Source organism: Bemisia tabaci, chromosome 3 (assembly GCF_918797505.1).
Source record: "Bemisia tabaci chromosome 3, PGI_BMITA_v3".
Lineage (NCBI taxonomy): Eukaryota > Metazoa > Arthropoda > Insecta > Hemiptera > Aleyrodidae > Bemisia > Bemisia tabaci.
In genome coordinates, this window is record NC_092795.1 from 7,131,157 (window position 1) to 7,157,319 (window position 26,163).

At 37.9% G+C, this 26,163-nt stretch overlaps 2 protein-coding genes across 8 annotated transcripts in view; one reads left to right on the top strand and one right to left on the bottom strand.

Moving 5' to 3' along the window:
- Window positions 1-541: 541 nt before the first annotated feature.
- Window positions 542-4,492, top strand: LOC109030788 (facilitated trehalose transporter Tret1). Its single transcript, XM_072297555.1, has 3 exons — window positions 542-563; window positions 1,019-1,288; window positions 1,393-4,492. The coding sequence occupies exons 1-3, from the start codon at window positions 542-544 to the stop codon at window positions 2,199-2,201; spliced, it is 1,101 nt and encodes a 366-aa protein (XP_072153656.1). The 3' UTR covers window positions 2,202-4,492.
- The window catches only part of LOC109030786 (uncharacterized), a 32,390-nt gene continuing 9,455 nt past the window's right edge, over window positions 3,229-26,163 (bottom strand). For 5 of the 7 annotated variants that reach the window (XM_019041918.2, XM_019041917.2, XM_019041919.2 and 2 more), the window contains exons 12-26: window positions 24,806-25,089; window positions 22,690-22,864; window positions 21,747-21,977; window positions 21,166-21,287; window positions 20,061-20,165; window positions 18,568-18,894; window positions 16,583-16,849; window positions 14,978-15,485; window positions 13,910-14,193; window positions 13,353-13,530; window positions 12,257-12,433; window positions 11,028-11,137; window positions 10,064-10,210; window positions 9,233-9,461; window positions 3,229-8,212 (exon numbers count right to left, since the gene is read on the bottom strand). In XM_019041918.2, coding sequence (XP_018897463.2) covers window positions 8,106-8,212; window positions 9,233-9,461; window positions 10,064-10,210; window positions 11,028-11,137; window positions 12,257-12,433; window positions 13,353-13,530; window positions 13,910-14,193; window positions 14,978-15,485; window positions 16,583-16,849; window positions 18,568-18,894; window positions 20,061-20,165; window positions 21,166-21,287; window positions 21,747-21,977; window positions 22,690-22,864; window positions 24,806-25,089 — 3,251 coding nt within the window. In that variant the 3' untranslated portion in view covers window positions 3,229-8,105. The remainder of the gene's footprint in view (window positions 8,213-9,232; window positions 9,462-10,063; window positions 10,211-11,027; window positions 11,138-12,256; window positions 12,434-13,352; window positions 13,531-13,909; window positions 14,194-14,977; window positions 15,486-16,582; window positions 16,850-18,567; window positions 18,895-20,060; window positions 20,166-21,165; window positions 21,288-21,746; window positions 21,978-22,689; window positions 22,865-24,805; window positions 25,090-26,163) is intronic. The other 2 variants (XM_019041920.2, XM_019041921.2) reach the window with 2 other exon arrangements.

Below are 26,163 nucleotides of genomic sequence, written 5' to 3' on the forward strand. Positions count from 1 at the left end.
CAACTGATTCAAAGCTTTGGTTTTTGCAAAATAAAGAGAGAAAAAGGAAACAAACGCTTGAAATCGAATGAATTCATACAACAAGAAAGTTAGTTAATCGTTTTTTTACTTTGATTAGTCCATTCTTACCCCTCTGCCTATGCAATCCTGGTCGGCGGTGACTGAGAAAAACTGCCCGCAGACGCGGGAAATTGGAAAAGCGTGTTAAAAACTACGCAGATTGCGCGCCGAGGAGCGGATTTCAGATTTTTTTGATGTACCTATCTAACGTGATTTTTGAGCGAATTTACCCTCGAGAAATGTATTCAGTTGTATCTCCTGCGTACAACTGACCCATTTCGTGAGGAACATGCACAATAGTTTCCTCTAACACTAACTCCAAAAAAAAAAAAAAAAAAAAAAAAAAAAAAGAGGAAAGTGGAAGTTAGGGCCGTAATGGAGGAAGTTGACTTCTCTATGAAGAGAGTCCACCTCTATGTCCGGTCAAACTTACCCTGTACAGATTCCGCGTCCGACTTTCCATCCAACTTCTCGTTCAATCATGTCGGATGAAAAGTTTGATGGTAGGTATGAATTGGGCTTACAGGGGTTAAAAAAATACGCTGATAAAATTTCACGACACACTTTCAAGATTTAAAACATACCGATTTCAATAAATTACTTATCTTTTAAAGAAGGACTGCAAATTTTGACGAGTTTTTGAAAGCTCATTCAGTATTAAGAAAACGAGAATCTATTATTTTTACACCGGAAAAAAGTGAAGTTGATTTAACATTCTGGGTGTGAAAAAAGTGTGCGAGAACTTATAAAATGCTGAATTACCTGCTACAGCAATTACTTAAGAAATGCCAAAATGTAAAACCAACTGCTGTGGCGGGCAATTTAGCATTTTATAAGTTCTCGCTCTTTTTCTTTACATCCAAATTTTAACATCAACTTCACTTTTTTTTTCGGTGTAATCCAACCCAATGTTCCCTCTCCATTCTTTCCGTCTGACTCTATCATGTTTCTCTCACAGGTCTGGAGGTCGTGTCCGTGGTCTACATGACGGAGACCTGCGCCAAGCGGCAGCGCAGTTTCCTCCTATCGACGATCTCCCCTGCCTTCACTCTGGGCGTCGTCGTGGCCTACGTCATCGGCGGCTACCTCCCCTGGAACATCGCCTCGGCCATCTTCGCCCTCAGCAGCTTCGTCTACTTCGTCGTCCAGCTCCTGGCCCCGGAGTCCCCGGCGTGGCTCTTCAAGCGCGGCCGGGTCGACGCCGCCGCCCGGAGCCTCCGCAAACTGGGTCGCTCCCCGTCGGGCATCAACCACGAACTCCAACTCCTCAAACTCGCGTCCAGCGAGGAGTCCGATAGAGCTTCCACTTCGGGATATTCCTCGACCCCACAGTCTGGAAACCCTTCCTCATCCTCTCCCTCTTCCACCTCGTCCAGTGCGCCACCGGGATCTACCACATCGTCTACTACACCCTGGATTTCGTGACCCGACTCGGGACGACCTACGATCCTCTCACCGTCTCCATCGTCATCTCCGTGGTCAGGGTGATCTCCAACTGTACGATCGGGATGTACTTCACCTCCTACGTGAGCCGGAGGTTCTCGACTATCTTATCCGCGCTTCTGATGACCGTTTCCTCCGGCGCGGCGGGTGTCTACGAGTTCGTCTTCCGCGACGCGCCGGCGAGTGAGCGGCCCTACCAGTGGCTGCCCATCGTCCTCCTCGTCGCGTACATCGTCTTCGGGATCATCGGGGTGACGACGCTTCCGTGGATGATGTCCGGGGAGGTGTTTCCACTCCGGGTCCGCGGGGCCATGTCCGGGGCGGTTTTCGGGGTCGGCGCCGGGTCCATGTTCGTGTTCATCAAGATCTACGAGGACTGTTTGGCGCTGCTCAATATCTGGGGGCTTCTGTTCGGCTTCGCGATAGCTTCGTTCCTGACTGCGCTTCTGGGGATCTTCCTCCTGCCTGAGACGTTGAATAAGACCCATACGAGATCGAGCAGGGTTTCATGCCGAAGGAGAAACGCTCGAACGGCGAGGAGGCGACTTTACCCGCGGGGGCTGTTTCCTGACCTAGGATTGGGTGTTTTGGACCGTGTGTGTGGTCGATGGGCCACTACCCGAGTAGCAAAGATCGCGATTAGTTGCGATTCAGTGGCGTGGCGTGAATTGCGATATATAGATCGTTATGCCCTTTAAACCTATGGTAAAAGAATCGATTATTAAGGTGCTCGCTGCGAACACCCTATTTATCGATCCTTTTCCATAGGTTTAAATGGCATAACAATCGATTTATCGCAAAGCACGCCACGCCACTGTTGCGATTTGATTGGAGAATGTATCGCCAATTTTATCGACGTCGATTTATTGCAGTATCACCGGATAAAAAATTGCGATTTCATCACAGAATTTCATGCGTAGCAATGAAATCACGATTTTATCGACGGGGATTTATCGCAATAATATCGGATGAAAAATCTCGATAAATTACGATTTCATCGCAGAATTTCGCGGAAAGCAATTGAATTGCGATTCTATCGGCAATCGCGACACGTTGCGATTTGATCGGAGAACGTATCGCGATTTTATCGACGTCGATTTATTGCAATAGGTATTATCGGATAAAAAATGGCAGTGAATTGCGATTCCATGACATAAAGCAATAAAATATCTATTTTATCGAGGGCGATTAATCTCAATATTATTAAACAAAAAATCGTGGTAATTTCAGATAGAATTTCGATTTTATCGAACGCGATGTTGCGCGATATGAATTTCTCCTCGTGGAATTGCCGCTCCCCCATTTTTACTAAAAATCTAAATTATATATTTTTCTCAGTCTCCGACCAAACGAAAAAAGAAATTAAGTAAACCCTTATTCTTTCAAGACATTTTAAATTTTCATCCAAAACCGTCGTGAGAAATTATCGTTTGTATTTACATGTGGACCGATTAACTTTGGGTCTCAATTAGTCGGTGGACCAAAACTCCCCTGCCAAAAAAAACGCGTGGACGTGAACAACTAGGAAAAACAGGTGCCCGGACAAAAAGTCGTTGACGAAATGTCCTATAACCCTGTTATGCTTTCCGAATGGTCACTTCTAAACGGCGGTAACTCCCTTAAAATAAGATTTTTGAACCTGATAAGAAAATAGTTGCGTTGTCAAAAATTGTCTTTCTCTGACCAAAGGAAATGGTAATTTTAAAATACATAATCACAAATTCGTAAAACAAAAACAATTTTTTATTCACAATTAAAATTTTGTTTCAATGAGAAACTCATATCACATTCTGTACAAAATTTTCTTGATTGATTTTTTATTATGTTTCAATTTGACTTTTGAATAAAAATAACAATTTAAGAGTCAATCTTATTATCTGAGAGGGATCTTAAAGTTAATTGAATTAGCTATACATTAATTCATTACCTTGCGGGGGTATCGCAAAAAACATATTTAAAAATTGAGAGGTAAGAGGAAGGGTAATTTTCTTGGAAGTTTCCTCATGGCTCCAAAATATGTACAATCTCATATTTTACGATAAAAACAGATATCCTTTACACAAAGGCTACTTCCTATTGACATCATTATTTTATTTTTACAAATATACAAACTTTAATTTTAACTAATTGCAAAGAGTGACTGCTGATGCAAAATCATACAAAATGAGTTTCAAACTCTCCTAATTCGGTAAGTAGAAATTTTTTGGAGATACAATGATCCCAATATTCATGAAATAAATAAGCTAGAACATGGACTTACAGAAAACAGGGACAGAAGTTTTGAATTAAAATCTAATACTTCGAGTATTCATTAAAAAAGAACATTTGCAAAAATGACATTGCTTCGCAAGTGGTTTGTATGAGCGTAGATTGTTTTCTTTATAAGAGTGCTTGAGGCTAAGAAAGAAACAATTTTACAGAATGCCACGAATGGCCAGAGTGTGCAACCACGCATATCCATTGCGGTGTTTCAAAATTTTCACTCCTATTTTATTTTTTGTTTAGAGAGACAAGCCAACTTCAGAGCTTGAAAATACAGAATATCCTTCTTACTTACAGAGAGGAAAAAATACGGAAGTTTTAAAGAAATTGTGTTCCCTGGTTTTCAAAAGAGAAAATAAAGAATGACAGGAAGTCTGCAATGTCGCAAACCTAGATACATGGTTTCACACTTTGGCTGTCCGTATACCAATCTAGAATTTTTACATTTGAGGCTTTACACAGTAGAGGATGCACTAATGAAATGTGTGAGAAGAAAATTTCATGCTAGAGTTGGAAAATTTCCTACATGTAAAATGCAATCCTTTCCAAAGGCATTAAAGATTTCAGAGGATTTTTTTACACGCATTCAGGAAGGTCTGAACAAAATTATACACAAATGGCTATGCAAGCTAGAACTTAGTATCAAAACTTGCAAAATTTTTTGAGCCTGTGAATCACTTTGCATTTTAATCATTATGATAAAAAAATTTCATTTTAATTACAAAAATACGACTTTTGGTCATTTGCCTCACTCACACAGCAAAAGAACCCCTATTAATGATGAAGCAGTCTGATTGATCGCTTTCAATGAGTCCATTGCATGCAAGAGATATACATATGTAGTCAAGTAAATATATTTATGGGTCAAATCGCACAAAAATCAAGATGGACACATAATATGAAGATCCGACCTGAATAAACAAACAATTTCGCAAACTTTTGCTAGAGTATGATTATAATTGTTTTTCAGTGTCTGTTCCCTTTTTTCGTTTTGCACAAACAAAAGCTTTGAATAAATTGAAATCTTACATCAGGGAAGTTTTTAACAGTTTGTGAGATTGTTTGTTTGCATAGGTGAGGTATTCTTGATATCTCTCCGAGCAAACTTGACTGCTGGCCTACCAGCCACTGAGAAGAACTGCCCGCAGCTGCAGTAAATTTGAAAAAGCATGTTACAAACTACATGCAACTGCATGCTTAAGGCAACTGAGATGGACTTTTGGCGAAGGTCTGCTGGGTTATCGAGAAGATAGCGTATCCGCAATAAAAAGGTACGCAAGTTAATGGGTGTGAGGAGGACATCGTGCACGATATCAGGTCCAAGCAGTTGGTCTGGTATGGACATGTGCGAAGGATGGCAGGTGATCGGTTGCCCAAGCAGGTCTTCGATTGGGTTCCTCCCGGAAGGCGACGGCGTGGACGTCCTGTGAAAGGTTGGCGACAAGGGGTGAAGGAGGAGATCAGAAGGTGCCAATTGCCTGATGATCTCTGGGAGGACAGGAGGCAATGGCGATTGGGCGTCGCAGAACGCGAGGCGGCGCTATAAAAGCGACTTTATGTATGTATGTTACAAACTACACACATTGTACGCTGAAGAAAGAGTTTCAGACTTTTCTGATAACTCTAACGCGATTTTCATGCTATTTCATTTGTAAAGCATCTATATTGACTTTGCTGTATCTCTTGCGTGCAACAGACCAATTTCTCATTGATAGGAGTATTTATAATTCTTGTTCATTTGTATCATCCACATTTTGACAATATGAACCTGACTTATGCTCCTCAATGTAAATTATTTGAAAATGTTTTCTTCATTTTTGTTACTTTCTAAAGATATTATGAAATTGACACTTTAAAGTAGGTAATTTTTTAGCCAGTTTCAGTACAACTCTTTCAGCACTATCAAGAAAATGTGCTTCGGTCTTAGGGCAGAATTTTTTCAACATATTAAGAGGACACTCACAACGCATAGAGAAAAACTTCTCTAGGCTCTTTTAACACGACTGAGATGCTCATCTTACATGATACCGACAGCATTTGAAAATATAAATACAAGAGAAACAACCACTTTACATGAAAGATTTAAGATTTGATGAATATTAAAAATTCAGTCTTCCTTTAACATTAATTTTATCGAAAGTAACTTCACTAGTCGGGGAAGGAAAAAGAAGAGGGAAACAAAAGGAAATCACACAAATTCAAGAGTACGAAACAAACAACCTTCGAACAAATAAATTATACACACATTTCATTCATTGCACTTGGAGAGGAAAACCCTCAAAATATCACATTATAATTGTCTTCATCTCATTCTTACCAACATACCTAGTTCCTTTTACACTGCTGTGCTGAGGAAAAACGCCGTATGAACAATCGAGAGTTGCCAAATTTCCTCCAGTAAAATTTCCATTTTAAAAGAAAGCTGTAAGTATTTTCTTTTGCAGTTTACAATTAATTTAAATCTGAAAGAGAATAAAACTTTGTGAAAAATTGGAGGAAAAATATTCTCAGATTTTGCTAAAAATTCGTATTTTATCAAAGGAAATTTGGCAATGTCTGAGCGCTCTCTGGCAACTCTAAAAGCGTTTTTCCGTGGCATGGCAGTACAAGGAGACGTACATGGCTGGAGCGGCAAACATTCAACATTTGAATTAAGAGAATTGTACAATTCACTACAGAAAGTTTAAAATATTCATTTTCCCATAGTTCAAACAAATAGTTATACTATTTCAACTGTCCTTGCATTTCTACTGCATCTTATGGTCACAGACCATTTCTTTTAGGAGCAGTAATGAGAGGTCAGAAAGTGAATACAATTCACCAGCACAACTAAAATGGCAAATTAGGTACAGGTTCTCTGTTACAATATTGCCACCTTTCATTTATTAAAACTTACCCCTGAGTCAGAGCTATATTACAATGTTTACACGAATATGCCACTGTGTAGCATGGAAAGCAACTGATATTTTGGAGGATTTGGCAGTGGTGCTATCTAATATCTGTTGAAATTATGTAACGCCCCTCAGTATTCGTTACGTATTTCATTTTTTCCTGCTAGTTACCTGAGAAGAGAATACACATCAATGATGAGACAAAAAAACAGAGTGCTTAAATTGCTATGTTTCCAAATTTCCTCTCTCATTTCATTTCTAAAAGAAACTGGGAAAAGAAAAATAATGCAGAATTTAAACATTAAGTTTAAAACAATTAAGGACAATAAGGTTTCTTTTACGTTAAATAAAATAAGACAGAAATAACTAGGAAGGTCACAGTTTTTCAGTTTCTCTGATGATATGTGAAAAAAATGTTGATACAGGTCAAAAAAAAAAAAAAATTACCGATGAAGCCTTAACAAAAGGCGTGTATAATTGGTCAGAAATTTTTTAAATTTTTGCTATAAATGATGCAAAGAAAACATTCTTTTAAATCCCTAAAAGAGATTCCACAATCAAAAATATTTAAGTTCCTTTTCGTTTCTAAAAATTCGTCAAGTTTTGTTGATCTATTTATGGCACAACCTAGATGCCTAGAAAGTAAACTCCTGACTTTGGAAACACATATTTTGAGGATACTTAAGAGATGTCTCTTCTGCAAAAATCTCAAATAAGTAAACTCTCAATCTGTGTAGCTTAAATTTAGCACCCTGCATTTACAGCATGAAAGATAAGGGGCAAACATGCAAATGTTGGATGCTTGAATTATTATTAATGTTGTATGATAGAAAAGCTTTTCCTCCGCCAAAACATTTTTAAATTATAATAAAAAGTCTCAAAACGATCACGTATTCCAAATATAGCGTGCAGCCTGTTGTAACTAAGTACATTTCCCCCTTTCAGAGTATTGGCTCATAATTTTAACCGCACAAACTCTAAGAGAATACTGATCTTATATGACCCTTGCTAGGGTAAAACAGTTCAGTGGACAGAGTCAACTAGGCAACAATATAAATCACTCTGATTAATATGTATGAACTGAGAATGTACGAGGCATTTCAAGTGTTATACTACGGCATGATCACCTAATTTAAGTACAAAAAAGGTGATTATTTATATTGTCACCAAGCTAACGCAAGAAGCAAAAAAAAAAAAAAAAAAGAAAATACTCAAATTTGCTGATAGAGAATGTTTGACTTGTGCAGAGCATTTCAGTATGCAACACAAGCTTGATCAGAATCTACACCACAAAATAGAGTGAAAACAGCATCCTTTTGGAGCTAGTTGAGAAAGCAGTACTAGGATACGGCCATGATGGCTAATGACTTTCTTTGACCATGCATGCTGACCATAGATAAGCAGATCCGTCAAAATTACAAATTAGAGTGAAACATGGAGAGGCATCTCTCACTCACTCTGTTCAGCAACTTGGGAGTTGTTAAGGTTCGTCTGCTCCGGGATGATTTTGGTCGTGCTGTCTGGACTAATTATTCGAGCGAACATTTGGCGTTGACCTGGAAAAGAAATCAGAACTAAGTTTAGAACAGAATTTTTTTTTCTTTCTTCTTCAGTAATTTTTTACAAAAATGTAGCTACAGGTGCGTAAGACGTAATGTACATAACAAAAGAAGTACGTAAGAAGTTTATCTGTATTGAAAGTGTAGAAAAAAGGCATATCAATGGCCAAAAGGCAGATTCACATGCCTACCTTTGCGACATTTCATACTTCCTGTCATACTTTTATTGTTTTTTTAGAAAGTTAGTCAACATAATTTCTTAACAACTTTCTTGATTTTTTTTCCTCTCTCTGTTAGCAAAATAATCTGTATAAATTTCTAGCTATAAAGTTGGCTTAATTCTCTTCAAGAAATAAAATAAAAGCAAAAATTTTGATACACCACAATAGTTTTGTACTTTAACCATCGATATGAGGCCTTATTTAAGACAGCGACAGGTGTTGACAACTGCCATTTTTATAGATGACTCTTTTCTTTAATTCTCAAACCTTGAAGTATCTTAGTGCAAAGTTTTACACTTCTTACACAAATTTTCAATGAGATATGAATTAAAAATCAAACAGCGTAGGTTCAGTTATACTTAAAAGCAGCGGATACGAGAATTAAATAAGATCTTTTAAGATTTGCATTGTATCATTTCAGGTTCTCCTTGCCATTCCTACAGTTCACTGCTAGGAGATGACCACCTACTCCATTCTTCAACAAAAAACAGTTGCTTTCTAGGATCACAAGCATGGTGGGAAACTTATTGACACATTGCCTAAAATCGTTTACATATGCAGCTATTCCTACCTGGAAAACACCCAGGGAAACTTTGATCAACACTCGAAAAAATTCTAAAGCCAGGTTAAAAAGATTTTACACCCTGAAATTAGCAAACAGCAACTTTTAGTTAGTTGTTGATTTTCTGATATTGGTTTGATGTCAGTTAACATCAAGATCAAATGTCAGTTTGTTGGAAGTTTATTACCTTCAACAGATTTCGGGATAAATGAAAAATGGAAGAAAACTCTTTACCTTTTTGTACTTGGGTAGACTGGGCCACAGGAATCACTTTGAGACCTTGAAGAGCTTTGATATTTAGGGTACCCCCTTGAAAACCTGCTGGCAACAATATTTGTTGTGGCACACCTCCGGACTGCAAAACTGTCACTGTGTTACTACCGCTTGGCTGCTTAATACTTTGTGGTAGCAGAATAGTTTGCTGTCCACTTGTATTTGCGCTACTGCTAGCTATGACCATGTTCTGTTGACACAGGAACGAAGGAAATTAGAGATGAGCCATGTGGGCTAGTAGCAAAAACAAAGGATAGAACCTTCCAGACCTTGTGATGCTCCTGGCCACAAGGAAAAACTGGAAGACTGTTAGATATTCTTGATATTTTCATTTTGCCAGGGTTGCCACAAAATTTAGAAAATGAAATTCCCTGACATTTTTCTGATTTTCCTGATGCATTTGAGTAAAATCCCCAGAAAGTTTTCATGCAAAATGTGTTGTTCCAGACGTCAAACCCATTCTTGAAAGGAAAGAAAGGTGAATTACCAATTTTTCCTGAACGCTTTCATAATTTTCCCTGACATTTCCAAGTTTTCTCTGACTTTTTAAAATTCGCTGACATTTCCTAGTTTTCCCGGTATTTTTAGACTGTCGCAACCCTCTTTAACAAACTTTCAGCATCGGAAAAGTCCAATTTCTTGGGTCCTTTTTCCTTCAACAGCAGGCTTGAAACTTTCTGCATCCCTGAAAAGAGCTGTTGGCATGGATGTTACATGGAATTAACTCCGCTTGACACATCAGCAGTATACTTACTTTTAGGTTTTGAGAAAGTAGCTGGGCTAATTACTGACCTGGCCTTGGATGCCTTGAGTTTTCTGGGAAAGAATGACAGGTTTCCCAGCGAGCTGAGCGAGGTTGATACTTGTCGGACTTTGCAGAACCCGCAAATTTGCTGTTTTTGTCGCAATGTTCCGTGCATTTGTCAGATTTGTACTTGCCTGAAATAACATGAGAGAAATATTGAAATCAAATTTTCAAAATTGGTAGACTGAAATTAATCTTAACTCAGTATGATTATTCTTCTTTCTGTAGCATTAAATAATTCTACATTGCTCTGTAGGACAACTCTTGTTTAAATACTTAACCCATTGACTTATGATTTAATTTGACCCTGCCGGGCGAGGAATTACGATTTAATTTGGCAAAAATCAATAACTTTGAACACTTCAAAATAATCCAGAAATTCTTTCTCTAAGGATGAAAATTGACACAATAAGCATGCACAATACAATGTTTGAGAAAATGGCGAACACTTTGAACACAATGGTTTTTTATTGTGGTTTATTGCTGTCAAAGTCGCGCAAATCGCAAAATCAGCGAAAATCAGAAAATTTTGAGGTTATTCCATGTGCAAATGCACAGTCATGTGAAAATACCGTGACAAAACAAGAAATTACCGTACATAATAAGTCATAGGGTGGCCACACTACTCATATAAGCATTGATGAGAACGCAATCTACCGGAGAATCGGCGAAATAACGCAAACAATCGACGGACGGCTCTGAGCTGTCTCTTCAGGTCTGGCCCAGCGCCGCGCGGGCGGCTGGGAGCCGTCGGTTTAAGTCAATGGGTTAATGAAGATATGCCTTTAATGCCCGCCTAAGGCATGCCAAATGGAGGCTGCATGATCCTCAACTTCATTTTACAGATAAGATGCAAATATTGTGCGCTATTTTTTTCAGCTGACTAATTTTTACGGTGTTATGACAGTTAATTTTCTTTTGACTCATGAATCTACAACAATGACAACTTACCTGAACCAACTGAGTTGATTGAATGACCCTTGACTGACCCTCTCCCATCGACACAACTGTATACTGATGAGAACCTATACTTGGTTTGTCTGCTACACGTATACTTCCATCTGCAAAATTAAAAAATTCCGTAGAGACATAATTAGAGCAATAATGGGATTAAGAAAAGAGGAGGAAAAAATTATAAACCAGATTGACACAAATTAAATGAGAATGATCTACTGTGCTTAAATCATACTCACATAGACAGGCGAAGCCAAAAAAGTTTGTAGCCCCTTTAACCCTTCTGAGACATTGGCTTCAATTCCGGAGAAAGAGATTGATGCAAAAAGGACCTCCCCTTTTTCTATTCTACATTTACATGATTTCTGTTGTAATTAAAGAGTATACCAAGAAGCATCTTTTCCCAAACTTTCAGCTTCCCAAAAAAATTTGCTTTATGAAGCTGCCAGGTGAATGACATGCAACTTTCTTGAGCAAATTGTGAGGTAGGGATAAAACTAAGAATATGAGAATGCGCTTATCGTAACTTCTGGGCTACCTTCTTCGAAAAACAACTCTTTTATTTGTTCTGGCTGAAGTTTGCTACACATGCAATGTTTTTTCATTGAATGTCATAATTTGACATTCATCTAACTATCGAGTTTCTTGGTTAAATACTGTACAGGAAATTGCTTTGTGAGGAACATGATGCTATTAGTTTCTTCCATATTAGATTCTTTGGTCTCTGATGCAAACATTGACATTAATGGCTACCTCGCACCTTTGTAATAAAATTAAGGCGGGAGAAACCATTATCCATTGCTCTAATGGATTCTTTCATTCACAATTTTTTTCAAAAGAAAATCGACAAAAGCCTTACAAGGGGGATAAGAGCAATTTTTGCTTTTTCGAGAAACACATAGTTTAAGTTTCAAAATCACATGGAGCCTTGTGGTAGAAAGAAAGTTAAAAATCACTTTTTGAGGCTTAAAAGTTCGATTTTAATAGGGGATTTTTTTAGAATATATTTTAAGACTGCTTCTACTTAAAATCATCAATATCTCAATTTTTTTCAAAAACGTCACTATTTTTACTTGTCTTCCTCTCTTAATTTTGGACAGAGAATAATTGGCTTTGATAGATTTCGCCATTTCAAAAGAATCTATAGGATTCAATCATCAAAACAAAACTTTGCGACAAGAGTATCGGACACTGTCGCTAAACTGGTAACTTAATATTAAACTTACCGGAAGATATCACAGTCTGTTGCTTTTGGTTCGCCAGAAGATTTCCCACTGTTACGACCGATTCTGTTTGAGCGTTGGAGACAACCTTCGTCATGACAGACTGAACTGGTTTGATGATATTTGCACCACTTGCTAGAGGACTGCTTGCTGAGCTTATGGCTTGGACAGTCGTGGACACTGGTCAAAAGAAAAGAACAGATTATTATCTGAACTCCCCATAATACAGCCAAGTCTTCTTGAGAGACTCATTGAATAACACTTTAACACATTGATAACATTTAAATAGGTGAGAATTTTAAGAAGAAAAATTTATGAAACAATTTAAAAACTAGGATTGGATACCCTTCTATTAGAATAATCTTTATATTAAAGTAGTGAAAGAATTGTCAATTCTTTTTGTTTCGGTTTTTTCAACTAGATTTAACAACTGCATTAAAATGATCGCTGATCACATTTAAGTGGGAAATTCTTGACGCAAATATTTTGCTATTCCATTGCGGCCTTTTTCTCTACAGTCTCTTGATTTGACAGTAAGCACGTTTTGTTACAATTCCTTGATATTCGTTTGCGATTGAGATTACATTATATTCGTATATTCGTATGTTACTAAGTCAAAATTTGCCTTGAATCATTGGCTGATCCAGCAAATTGTCAACATTGTTGTTCCTAAACCCTAACCTATGGAAAAGTATCAATTCTTGGAGGGGCCAGTTGCTGGGACAAGAATCGATTATTTACTGTAGGCTTAAATGGAGGAAACCCCGCGTTGCCAAATTGCCGGATCCGCTTCTGCCTTGAATCAGCCATGAAGAAGGGACTGCTGGATCTTGAAATGCGTTGATGTTTACACTAATTTTATCTTAAGAGTTTGAGTTTCTTAATTTCGCGATTTTCTCTTCCTTGCTATTCATCCAGCGTACAATTTGTTACCTCATTTTATTGTTTAGTTTTGGTTTTATTTTCATTTCTTACAGTTTCTCCCGTTACATTGTTATGTTGATAGTTGGCTGGATTACTTCATTTTCACATGAACCATAGCATGAATCAGCAATTATTTAGAATGATTACCACAGGAATTGAAATACAAAGAGCTTACCAGGTGTCAGAGGTTTCTGCGTTGAGATTATCCTAGGCTGCATTTTCTGCAACTGAGCTGTGGATATTGTCTGCGTCAGCTTAATTTGAGGTTGACCAGACACCGTTGTGCCTGATGGGACTAATTTTATCTGCCCTTGCCCTTGTTTCCCTTGCTGTTTAAGTACCATGAACTGCTGCTGTACACAAACGACAAAATTAATACAAATCAACATTGAAAGCATCAAAGCAAAAAAGAAGAGAAAAGAAAAAACTCTATTATTTAATCTATTTAGCTCATTTTTTTCATTGCTCAGCGTGTCTATTGACGCCTCTTCGGCCCAATTCTGTGCTTGCTATCACATTTTTCCTAAAAAAAAAAAAAAAACTCTGAAAATTTCCAAATTTTCTGCAGAATTTAACAAAAAAATCTGTACTTTTAAGGTGTTTCTAGATCTATCTCAAAGACAGATTCTTATTTTTGGTTTTCCGTAGACATTCTAATTACTTCATTTTGAAAGTAAGAGGTAGCTTGAGTTCACAGTATTTTTTTCTTGTCTTATTAAAGTCTAGGTGTACCTTTGCTAGAAGTTGCTGCAACTGCGCCTGGCTGACAGTGGTTGTTATTGATGTTTTACCCTCGCTCTGCTGTTGCTGTTGTTGCTGCTGCTGCTGCTGTTGTTGTTTGAGGAGTAATTGCTGCAGTTGCTGCTGACTGATTGTTGTTGTTGTTTGTGTTTTATCCGGTGATGAACCTTTCACGATTATCATTTGCTGCATTGGCTGCTGCTGTTGGATTGTCTTGCCATCAGCTGTGATTAGCTGTTGCCCTTGCTTCAGGACTATCATTTGTTTGCCACCAGCTATGGATTCACAAATTTTTTGATTAATCGCACCCATTCATACAAAAATAAACTTACCGATAATTTTTGGGGATTTGTCTGATTTAAACTCTTGCGATGGGTCATTTTTAGGGCAATATTTCTTTCTTCTAAACTTAGGGGGTTCTGTACAGGGGTTCTAAAAACAAGGGGGAAAAGTTCATTAAAAATACAAGTTAGCTTTCAAACAAAAAAAAAAATTTGAAGTTGAGACCGAAATTGAGAGCATTTTTAAAAGTAGAAATTCCATGTGATTTCATCGAATTCTTCCTAAGCCAACATAGGGACAAAGAGGACAAAATCCACGCAATCATAATTTAAAATTTTTGACTGTCATAACTTAAAAAGGCTGCAGTTCTCCGTATTTTCTGCAGTGTCCTGCCTTCCCCTAAAATATTAGATGCAACATAGGTCGGAAAGCCCAATTTTCAATAGCCATCCATTATTTTTTAGGAGCACAATAAATGTTTTGCATGCGCTATGCAAAAAAATTCATCATGTAAATACATATACATGTTTTGAGTGCATGTTTTATGATTTTGAGAGTCTATTTCTCAGCTGTTACTGAACTCAATGAAAAAAGGGGAGAATGCCTGTATTCTCATTTTTCTTGTATGTACTTTCCAAGGATGAATTTTTAAAAAAAAAATTGTGCAACAGCCTCATAGTTGAAACCAAAAACAAAAAAAAATCCTTCACAAGTTGATTACTTTGTCTTTTTCAGATCAGAGAGGTATTACGTTAAAAAACTCAAGACAAGGCTTACCTGTTGTGATAATTCCCTGCTTCTGTTGTTGCTCCAATAACTGCTGCTTTGCTAGCAGTAACTGTTGTATCTGAGCTGGCTGTAGTGACGATAAGTTGATTTGCTGTGTTTGCGTTTGTGGTTTTGGTTCAGGTGCTGGCTTTGCCTCAGATGCCTCCTGAGTTTCCGGCTGCTGAGCCTGTTGGACTACCTGTAGCTGTGGTTGTTTCTGTTGTTTTGGTTGTTGTTGCTGTTGTTGCAGTTTCAGTTGTTGCTGAACCTGCTGTTTTGGTTGTTGTTTTGCTTGTTGCGGTTGCTTGGTTTGCTGTTGTTCTTGATGCGGCTGCTGTTGCCCTTGCTGCTGCTGCTGCTGCTGTTGTTGAATTTGCGGCTGTTCTTGTTGCTGTTGCTGTAACTGTTGCTGTTGTTGTTGCTGTTGTTGTTGCAGCTGTTTCTGCTGCTGTTGCTGCTTCAATAACAATTGCTGTAGCTGTTTTTGATGCTTCAGCGACAACTGATCTGCTAGCACCTGCAAGAAAAATTTACAAAATTGATTTCATTTTTTGGCTTGTAAGCAGTTTAGTTTAGTGAAAATCAACTAACTCCAGACTTAAATGAGGTCTCAAAAGGATAGTCAAGTCTTACCCTCCTAATTTGGACCTATTCATCCAAATATTTCATAAGCATATGTATACCCACATTCTTCAGATATCATCCTGTTTATCACTTACATATTCCCCTCCCTGACCCAAATTAGTACAGGCTCCTTCCATAGTAATCGACAGAAACAAAGCCAAGAAAACTGATGGAAAAAATGGATAGTCATACATCTCGGGTCATGATGTCACATACCGTCAGAAAAACGGTTGGACGAAATCCAAGATTCGGACCTATCCTGAGACCAGGTAAATTGTTTATATATGGATAAAGTATTGGGCCTGGAGAGAAAATCCAACTTATTCGAATTTCTAACTTGTTTGACTTCCTGTGTTGTAGTGGTTGTAGCGCTGGCTCTAAGATCAGGAGGTCCTGGGTTCGATTTTCACCATGTGACCTGAATTTGATGGCTTCAGACAAAGGTCACCTGACGCTGGGTGTAAGGGGTCTCGGGGATAAAGCGTAAGATTAGCCCTGAGGGCAGTTTGAACATTGGTAAAAATAAAATAAAATAAAACCAACCTTCCAACTTATTGAAAATCCGACTACTTAAGATAATTAAACATCATCGTGCGGTTAACAGCTAAGAATAATGAATAGGTAAAGGAGAAGAATAGCCATTAGCTGTGATCAGTTTATTCAGTTAACACATTGCAAAAGCTTTTCGACCCCACTCGGTCATCTTCAGGGAGCAGAACTATATACAAGCATGAAACAAACAATGCCTGAAGATGACCGAGTGGGGTCGAAAAGCTTCGGCAATGTGTTAACTGAATAAACTGATCACAGCTAATGGCTTTTCTTCTCCTTTACCTATTGACTACTTAAGATTTCACTGTGGTAGAAATCTTTATTATAATAATACTTAATCTCTATACAATAAACGAGGGTTATAGAACTTGCACTTCAATTAGAGTGTGTTGAGGCAGATTATAGCTGGGATTGTGTATGTTATGTAGGGAACATTACCTTTTGTTGTTGATTGATGACAATCATTTGCGGCTGTTTCTGAGCATCGCTCGTTGCTTGCTGTTGTTGTTTATTTAGTAGGTGCGCTTGTTTAATGAGCATCAACTGCTGTGGGGTTACATACGTCTGACCCACCACCGTACGACCTCCAGCACCTTGGTTTGTTACTTTCAATACAGTGTTCCCACTACCCTCTTGCTTCTTATTCACAATGTTTGCAACAATTGTCATCGAATCAGAAGTCGGTGTTGAGTTTGGTTTATTAGGCTGAAAACAATTTATAAGCATACAAGTTAGTAAATTAAAAAGTAAAAATTGATTGAACTGTCATTCAAAAGCTATGAAATATGTACTAAAGGAGTGAATCAAGGAATAATTGGGAGGAGCCTGTTTCAGATAAGTATTCCCCTCTCATTTTCTCCACGTTGCCGATTTCTGTATTGTGATACTATCAACATTAAAATATCAGTCAATCTACTGCCAAGTACACAATGGGCCTGTTGCAAAATTTTGCTATAGCAATTCTAAGAGTTGTATCTTATAGATAATGCCTCAAAAATCACGATGAGCGCATCGGCAAAGTCTGAAATGACTCAGATGAGTCTGAATGACGGTCATGACTTCACAATCTGCGTAAGAAATTTGCAGTTTTTTTAGCTTCCCGCTTCAAAAACGATACTATGGCACAGGTGAACATTTTGTTAGAGGAGTCATTCCATTGGCGGCAATACTCATCATGGCCGACGCCAATCCGCCAAAACACAAGTGATGGGACGAGATTACACCTGAACAGGATTAAACCAGATAACAATCGGCGTGTTTACGTTCATATTTTCCTCGCCCACCTTGATTGACCTTGAACTCTCTTCGAATTACGCCAGGAACTGCACAAGCGTCGGCCATGATGAATATTGCCGACGATGAAATGACTCCTCTAACAAAATGTTCACCTGTGCAGTAGTATCGTTTTTGAAGCGGGAAGCTCAAAAAAACGCGGATTTCTTACGCAGATTGTGAATTTATGAGTGCATTTCAGACTTTGCCGATGCGTTCATCGTGATTTTTGAGGCATTATCTATAGAAAACAACTCTTAATTCTGCTCTAGCAAAAGTTTGCAACAGGCCCATTATATTGTTGAATTAAATTCACATTTTCACATATTTTTTATCAACTTCCTTTTGCTAGCTGCAGATCGGTGTTGAAGCAGTCTTTACAGGTATAACAAAACCCAAGACTTCGAATTTTGGAATATTGATGCAGAAACAGCTCAGATGTATTTAAGATGGATAGTGCACCAACTGAGGATTAGAATGAGGTCAACTTATCTGTAATGAGCTCTGCAAGCGGGACTCACTTTTTTTCAGCTTTTGGTTACCTCTGATTTTTCAATGGTTTTGTAGAACTGACAGAGAAAATTAACATTTTTGTCAAATGCACAAAATAATAGAAAGATACCTGAACTACATATATTACAGACAGAGGAAGTGATATGTAATCATAAAATCGAAAATGCTATGGGCAAAAATGAAATACGTAGTGGTGAAGTCTTCCACCAGTTTTTTTGTTTGGTTACATTTTTATTGAAGAAGCCCTCCACAGTAAATAGGATTTAAAATTTAATTGATCAGAGAGTAATGGTTACTTAAATTACTGATTAATTTTAATTATTTGAGGAAAATGGATAGGAAAAAAACCTGAATTATAACCTTAAAATGTCTACAAAACAGAATGTTTCTTTCAGTATCAGTGTTACTTGCTTTTTTATTCTACATAGTAATGACCTCCTTGGAAAAAAAAAATTAAAGGTTCTGTGGAACTCGGCTGTGAAGACCTCTGGCTTCACACAAAGAGAGCAATCGCATCCTGGTTGAAACAACCGATCTGACACTTGCAGAACCCTTCAATACTGATTGATATGACCGATGTGGCAGGCAATGTGTTGATGAGAATACCACTAGTGCATACAATAAAAAATAAAATTTACCGTGCTTTTGACTTTTTTGACTGGTTTAACATCTTCAGTGACCACAGATTTATCATCAGCATTGAAATTTTTCGTTTCCATTTTAGCTGCTGCTTCCAGAGCTTTGAGCTTAGCTTTACTGAGTGGCTTAGGCACAGGATTTAAGGATTTTTCCTTGAGCAGTTTTGACATGATGGCTCCTTGCGAGAGCTTTGGTTTCTTTGGCACAGAACTTCTCTTCACAAGGACTGGTTTAGGATCCGTAACTGGCCGCGACTGTGCAGGTATGCTTGGCACTGTTGGCTCTGCTGTGGCGACTGATGCAGCAGCAGCAGCAGCGGCAGCAATCTGTATTTGAACAAGGTCACCAAAATTAAATAAGGATCAAAGAACTGTGCAATTGCCAGGGAATATATTTTGTACCAGAGTTACCAAATGATAGTCGGCCTATTTTACAGCAAAACTTTGCACACAATGGCAATGCTGTCGCACCATTTCGGTGCGAAAAGATTGATACATGTTCAGAGTCCAATTCAAAATTGTTTTAGAGATTTTGACTGAATTCTTGTGATACTTTTCTCCACTGCTCTCTCGGGAACGGTGCAACAGTTGCATAAGAATCAATTTTTTTTAAAGAACTGTGAATATTACAGCCAAAAGAAACCGTCTGGATATGCTGCCGTGTTACGTGTAAGGTGCAAGTGCATTCTGAGATGAGCCTCGAGACACAAAAAAGCTTGTGCTAATCGTGGCTCACACAGAAATGCAATTACAGCTCTCTCCCGTAAGACAGCAGTAAGAATTATGATACAGAGTGCATTCAATCCAATTTTCTTAGCTTTTATAAGCAGGAGACGACAAATGGATCAATAATAATTTACGCCACAGCTTTTGGACTTTTTGAAACTTAAGTCAATGCCAGACGGACAAAATTAATGAACTTGATAAAGATTTAAAATTAATATCTTGTGAATTCCACACAGTTAACGGATCTCGCTTGTACTGTTCCAGTATTTCTACGAAAATTTCATTTTTTTATGAGAGAACGATCGCACTTGGTCTGAAAAATTTTTGAGTCTATTCTCCTGCTATTGGGAATAATCACTGGAAATTTCAGGCAAATTCATGTGACGGTTCTCCTATGAAAAAATAAAATGCCATTAAGAAATACTACTTCAGCACGATCAAGATACGTTCCTTTGTCTAGGAGATGACGAAAAAATACTACAATGGCCACCTGTAATGATTATACAATTTTTGATTAGACTGGTTACAAGCAGTGATACAAAAAAAAAAAAAAAAATATGAAATGATAGAGCTTCAATACAAAAAGGCAGAACTAAAAACGTTAAAAAGAAAAGAGATAAATAACATTCAGAAAAAGCAAATATGAAATAAAACTTTTTATGATCCTTAGAACTGTCTTGTATCATCTCTAAGATTCACATTTGCACCAGAACAGTCATAGATTAGACCATTATTGGTATGAAAAATAAAAAACGGTATAACCTTACCGCATTTTGATTTGGCACTAAAGTTTTGATAGTCTTCGGTTTTGTCATACTTGGTGACGCAGGAGTTGAAGGAATATCGGCGACTGAGTCCGCTTTTTTAGAACTCTGAAAAATTAAAAAAAGATATTGACGAGTCATAAGGCGTAAAGTTTCAAGACGGAAAGACCCTTTGTTTGTCATCTTTTGATGGAGAGATTGGCACCAAGATCCAAAAATGAAGTCAGAAAATGTAAAGTAATGCCATAAGAAACCACTGATATACTTTTGAAAAACAAAGGGAGAAATTGCAGAGACAAGGCTAAAATCAGACACGGAAACAAATGCAAATTGTTTCAATGTTTAACAATATCCTTGTTAACTGCTAAGAGAAAAATAAATTAAAACTAGAATGGGAAAATATATTTTAGGATACTTACATATTTTATATTAGGATTTTTCTTACTTTACTTTTAATTCATTTTTCTTTTAGCATTTGATATTCATGTTGCAGAAATGTAAGACATCAAAAGACCTGCATTTGTTCCGACATCAGTTTTTTGCCTTGTTCCATATGTTTCAGGCTGCTCCTTTGTTTTTTGTTTATCTCACTAATACACATAGCATATTTTGTCCAAGGATTACTACAATTTGCAAAGGAAGTTATTTCACTCATTTATGTGTCGATTTCTAACCCAAATCAGCCTTTTGCTGTTTCAATATTTTTTTAAAGAAATTTAGACAAAAAGTTTGGAAAGAAAGTTAGTGATTTTGCCAATGAGCGTAAAATTTCTGTATGAGGCGGCAATTTTCTGTATACAGAGAAAAAGCTCATTTGAGCACAATTTTCCTTCAGAGAGATATACTGTTCGGTGAGACATTAGTTGCTGCAAATCAGGTCAGTAACTGTCAACAGGTTTTGAGTATAATTGGTCCCATCTTCAACACAATGCAGCCTCCTGATTCTCTCCTTCTGTCCTTGGAGAGGTTACGTAAAGCACTTCAAGGTTTGCGCGAGTGGTCGCGATAGCAAGCAAAGTTACCGCCATTTAAAGGAGCCAATTATCCAAATCATTAATTTTTGTAACAAATAATTTACTACTCATGCACTAATATTCTGATTACATACCAAAACGGTTGTGGTTGAACTGCCTTCTCCTGCTTCTTTCGCTGCTGAATCTTTTTTCACCCTTTGCATTTTCTTTGGACCCTTTGTTTTGGCCATGCCTTGCATTTCTTTGTGAACCAATTCTAGAATCAGATACAGAAAATTAGTACACCGGAGAATTTCTTCACCGAACTTGTTAAAATTTAGCACAAGAGAGGGAAATAGTGGTTGATATGTTGCTGTTATTCTTTCATGCCATCCTGGTTTCAACCATTGACAATAACTTAAGCCAGACACAAGCTCCGCCGTTAATACACAGTTTGTAGACCATTATGAGATAGCAATTATTTTGTTGTTGTTTTGTTTAGTATTATTTTATCATCAGAAGATTCAGACTATGCAAACGCAACACATTAAAAAGGGAAGCAGTAAGATACAATTTTTAAGATGCACAACTGAGATATCAGGCACCTGATCATTAAAATAAACACCTTCTCCTGATATAGAACAGTAAAATTATCAATTGACTCTCAGCAAGGAGAAATCTAACAGACTAACAAACATTACAATCAACAAAAACATAGTAAACCATCATGACTCACCAAAGTCTGCTTCTGATCGAGCTCGATGTAGATAAATCCAGTTTTTCCTCGTAGAATCGTATTTAACACTTGAGTCGGACTCCGCGTGGAGCCTGTCCAAAGCACCACTCACAACATTCTGAACATCAGTATCTTTGACTTGCGTGTTCAAGTACTGTGAATCCCTTAACAGTGTGCAGATATCAGCCCGTGTTCCCTGGCCATTAGGAAGCCTGGCCACAGCATCACGAACTAAGGGCAGAAACAGTGTAAGCACTTTAGAAAATTAAGAAATTTGAGTAAATAAGCGTGGTTATACGACATCGAACGGCTATCAAGAGAAACGATGCTCAGCAAACAAAATATAACAAGTGTTCAATATGATTAAAATATTCAGGTAAGAAGAAATTATATTTAACTGAGGGATCACCCAGAGCGTTCTGCTAACCGTGAATAGGTGGGTACTCCTCGATTTTATTTTATTTTACTTGACTGAAAGAGATTTTACATAGCATACAGTGACTTTGAATGTATCTTAATGAATTCCAATAAAGCATTTGTATAAGGTTTAGAGCAGTTTCTTGGAATTTAGTCTGCTAACCCAAACAATCATCTGAGAAAATATCTTAGAAGATACAATGTAACAGGCCTGATATACATGCTACCCGAATTAAGTTTGATGTTGTACACACCTAAAATGCCGATTTCTTAAATCCCAAAGTTGGTGCAACACATTTGAAGAAAGCGCATTGTAAGTGGGATCCTTGTTTTACAGAAAAAAGACTTGAGTTTTGATCTGTTCACAACGAAGTGAAATACAAGTTTTATGGATTCGTTAAAAAGGCATAAAAGCAACGTCAGGAACTCAATGAGGAATTCCAGTTTGTTCTCTGTAGAAAAACTTCTTTAACCTCAAATGCTATTATTTTGTATTGTTTTGTTACAACGCTGATACCCATCTTACCTAAAGTTAAAATGGTAACATAATTCGGCCGTTCATGAACTAATAGCGAATGCCCTCTGGGTGATTTACCACCTGCAGCGGCATTGTACATCCCCCTCACAGGACCGACAATGGCCTCATACCCATGCATCCTGTAAGTGAATGCTCGGTGAGGTTGTTCAAAACGCCTTCTTTCCTAAAAAATCAAAAGAGAAAGAACTTCGGTCAAGAGCATTTTCATTAAAATGTTGGAAATGGGCCTGTTGCAAACTTTTGCTAGAGCAGAATGAAGAGTTGTTTCCTATAGATAATGCCTCAAAAATCACGATGAGCGCATCGGCAAAGTCTGAAATGCACTCATAACTTCACAATCTGCGTAAGAAATTTGCGTTATTTTGAGCTTCCCGCTTCAAAAACGATACTACTGCACAGGTGAACATTTTGTTAGAGGAGTCGCTCCATCGTCGGCAATATTCATCATGGCCGACGCTTGCGCAGTTCCTCGCGTAATTCGAGGAGAGTTCAAGGTCAATTAAGGCGGGCGAGGAAAATATGAACGTAAACACGCCGATTGTTATATGGTTTAATCCTGTTCAAGTGTTATCTCGTCCCATCACACGTGTTTTGGCGGACTGGCGTCGGCCATGATGAGTGTTGTCGTCAATGGAACGACTCCTCTAACAAAATGTTCACCTGTACCGTAGTATCGTTTTCGAAGCGGGAAGCTCAAAAAACCGCAAATTTCTTACGCAGATTGTGAAGTTATGAGTGCATTTCAGACTTTGCCGATGCGCTCATCGTGATTTTTGAGGCATTATCTGTAGGAAACAACTCTTAGTTTTGATCTAGCAAAAGTTTGCAACAGGCCCATTGTGCGCATAGGTAATAAAACTAGATTGATAATACCTGAGTAAATTGTCGTCTCCCAAGAGAAGGAACGTAACTCCATCCCAGGGTTTCAAAATTGACTGAAACATTTTTTACACATGAACATGACTGTGCAATTTATGTCCAACATCTTGCTAGTTTTATTGGCAGGCAATTCAAGGAAAAATTAGTGGAATTTTCAATCAGACACGTCCAACAGTTTCCCAATAAAAATAAAATCTGCGCATTGAAATTTTGCAACTTTGAAATTAATTTACATTCTTGCGTGTGGTACACAATTATTATTACTATCAGAATCGCACAGTCACTAGAATGGCTGTATGATAACAACTAGGATTAAACCGCCACATAATTTTTCATTACTTTGGCAGCTTAAAAGAGCCTATAACAACTTGAAACAATCCACTTTTGAAGCATTTGTAAAATTTGAGAGCCTTATTCATCCGTGATTTTGGTTTTTCCTCTATTGAGTTTACCTCTCAAAATACTTTAATAAGATGAAAGTTAAAAATAATGGAGCAGATATAATGATAATAATTACTCTACATAATAATCATTGAAGAAAATACGATGTTAGTTAGTAGTATATGGTACCGCAGTTGAACAAGTAATGCAGTTTAAGTACTTGGGCGCTTTAATAACGAGTGTGAAGGATTTAGGGACCGAGGTGCGAAGTTAGGCGATCAAGGCAACTAGAATAGCCTGAATAGCCGGATGCCTAAATGAAATGGTCTGGAGGAATGAGTGCATGGCTAAAGAGAGCAAAGTTAGAGTTTTTAAAACGATTGTAAGACCTGTGCTGACTTACGCTGCGGAGACCCGGGCAGACACGAAGCGCACTAAACAACAGTTTCGGACCGTAGGAATGAAAGTCCTGAGGAAAATAGCAGGCTTTACGCTCCGAGATAAGCAGACCAACGAGTCAATCCGCGAAGAGTGCCAAATTCAAGATATTGCCAAATGGACCAAGATGCGCCGGAAAATGAGGTTGGAATATGTTGAGAGGATGGACGGGGAAAGGCTTGCCAAGATATGTATGGTAGGACGACCTTCGTAGCCAAAGGCAACCCGGACGACCGCCCAAGAGATGGGCACAGAGCTGCCTTTCATCCCCGGAGAATTAATCCTCTCTCATCGCCATCTTATTTAATTTGTCATATTTATATACTATTTTAGAGGCTAGACAAACAGGGTCACAGCCCTAGTCAGAAGGTAGAAGAGGAAGAAGAAGAAGAAGAAGAAAATTTACCTGCTCTCTAAAGGATTCCCGCTCTTCAGGAGTGGCTGGTGTGACAACCCATGATGTTTGACATCGTGCGGGAGGAGGTAGGGGCGAGGGCTCTCTTTTCACTTCTTTGACATTTTCCACGTCCAGGTTATTTGATTGTGCCGAGGATTTTTCCCGCCTTTCCATCCAAAAGTGATACAAGGATAGAAGACGAGCATCGGAGTCACGACCGGCACCAATCCACTGGTAGGCATCACACGCAGGTTTGTATTCCACGTATGGCACAAACTCATCCGGTAAACAATCTGGAGAAGAGAGAATAAAAAATCAATGATTATTTTTTTTGGTATGGTATGGTATTTTTATTACCATACTATAAAAAACTTACAAAAAATACCAATAAAAATTGGCTACTTGGTCTCCTGCCATTCTCTGGACACGACCATAACAAATGAATTGTTTTGTCAAAATGTCATGCACGATGGCCAGCGGATCTATGCCAGAGGCATCTTATTGCCTCTAAAACCTCCCGGGTCCGCTGTTTCATTGGCCATACCTCACACCCCTAGGTTACTATACTCTTGACAATCGTTTTGTAAATCCTTATTTTCTTCTCTTTGGTGATCTTTTGATCCCAAAGGACTATATTTAATAAAGCGATTAGTCTCCTACCCTGTATATTTCTGTTCTTGATGGCATTTGTTTTTTTGTTCACGGCTTTTGAACGTATTTATAGGTTTTAAGATAGTAAATGAATATCATGAAACATTCACCTACGCATATGTATACATTTCACTGATACATTCTCCTAACTACATCACTAACTCAACCTAACATCACAGTAAGTTCTTACGCTAAAATTGCTGCAACAAGTGTCTATCCCAAAAATGATGGATATGATCCATCTATGGACTGACAATATGAAAAGACTCTCGAGAGGCAATTCGATTGGTCAATCAAAAGGTGATTTGATTAGTCTATTAAAAGACCTAATTGAACATTTCAGACTGAATCAGTATTTCTACAAAATTTCTTCGATACCTCCATGTTTTCTTCTTTCTGATACGAGTTCACTATTCATTACATTCTAGGAATGTCTTGCTTTAAAAACTGCCCAACTTAAGGCAAAATAAAAATTCCCTTTTAGGGTAGAGAATTTATTTTGGGGCCTTTACGCATCTTTTATTTATTTTCTTAATCATTTTATATTGAAAAGATATGCACAAATTTTTTGTTTTGTTTGAAAAGAGACCAACTCTAAGGATTAAAGACATTTATATTGTGCTTTTTTAAGAACTGAAGTTATACATATATTTTGTGCTCTCTTTAGGAACTGCGAATATTACGCCCCAAAACGTTCCCCATTCACTGAAACTTTC

Bases quoted from the DNA above. Each gene is read 5' to 3' on its own strand.
- LOC109030788 (XM_072297555.1), top strand. From the start codon at position 542: ATGTCGGATGAAAAGTTTGATG. The intron at 564-1,018 runs GTAGGTATGAAT...TTTCTCTCACAG, and splicing joins GTCGGATGAAAAGTTTGATG to GTCTGGAGGTCGTGTCCGTG. The intron at 1,289-1,392 runs GTCGCTCCCCGT...TCGACCCCACAG, and splicing joins CCGGAGCCTCCGCAAACTGG to TCTGGAAACCCTTCCTCATC.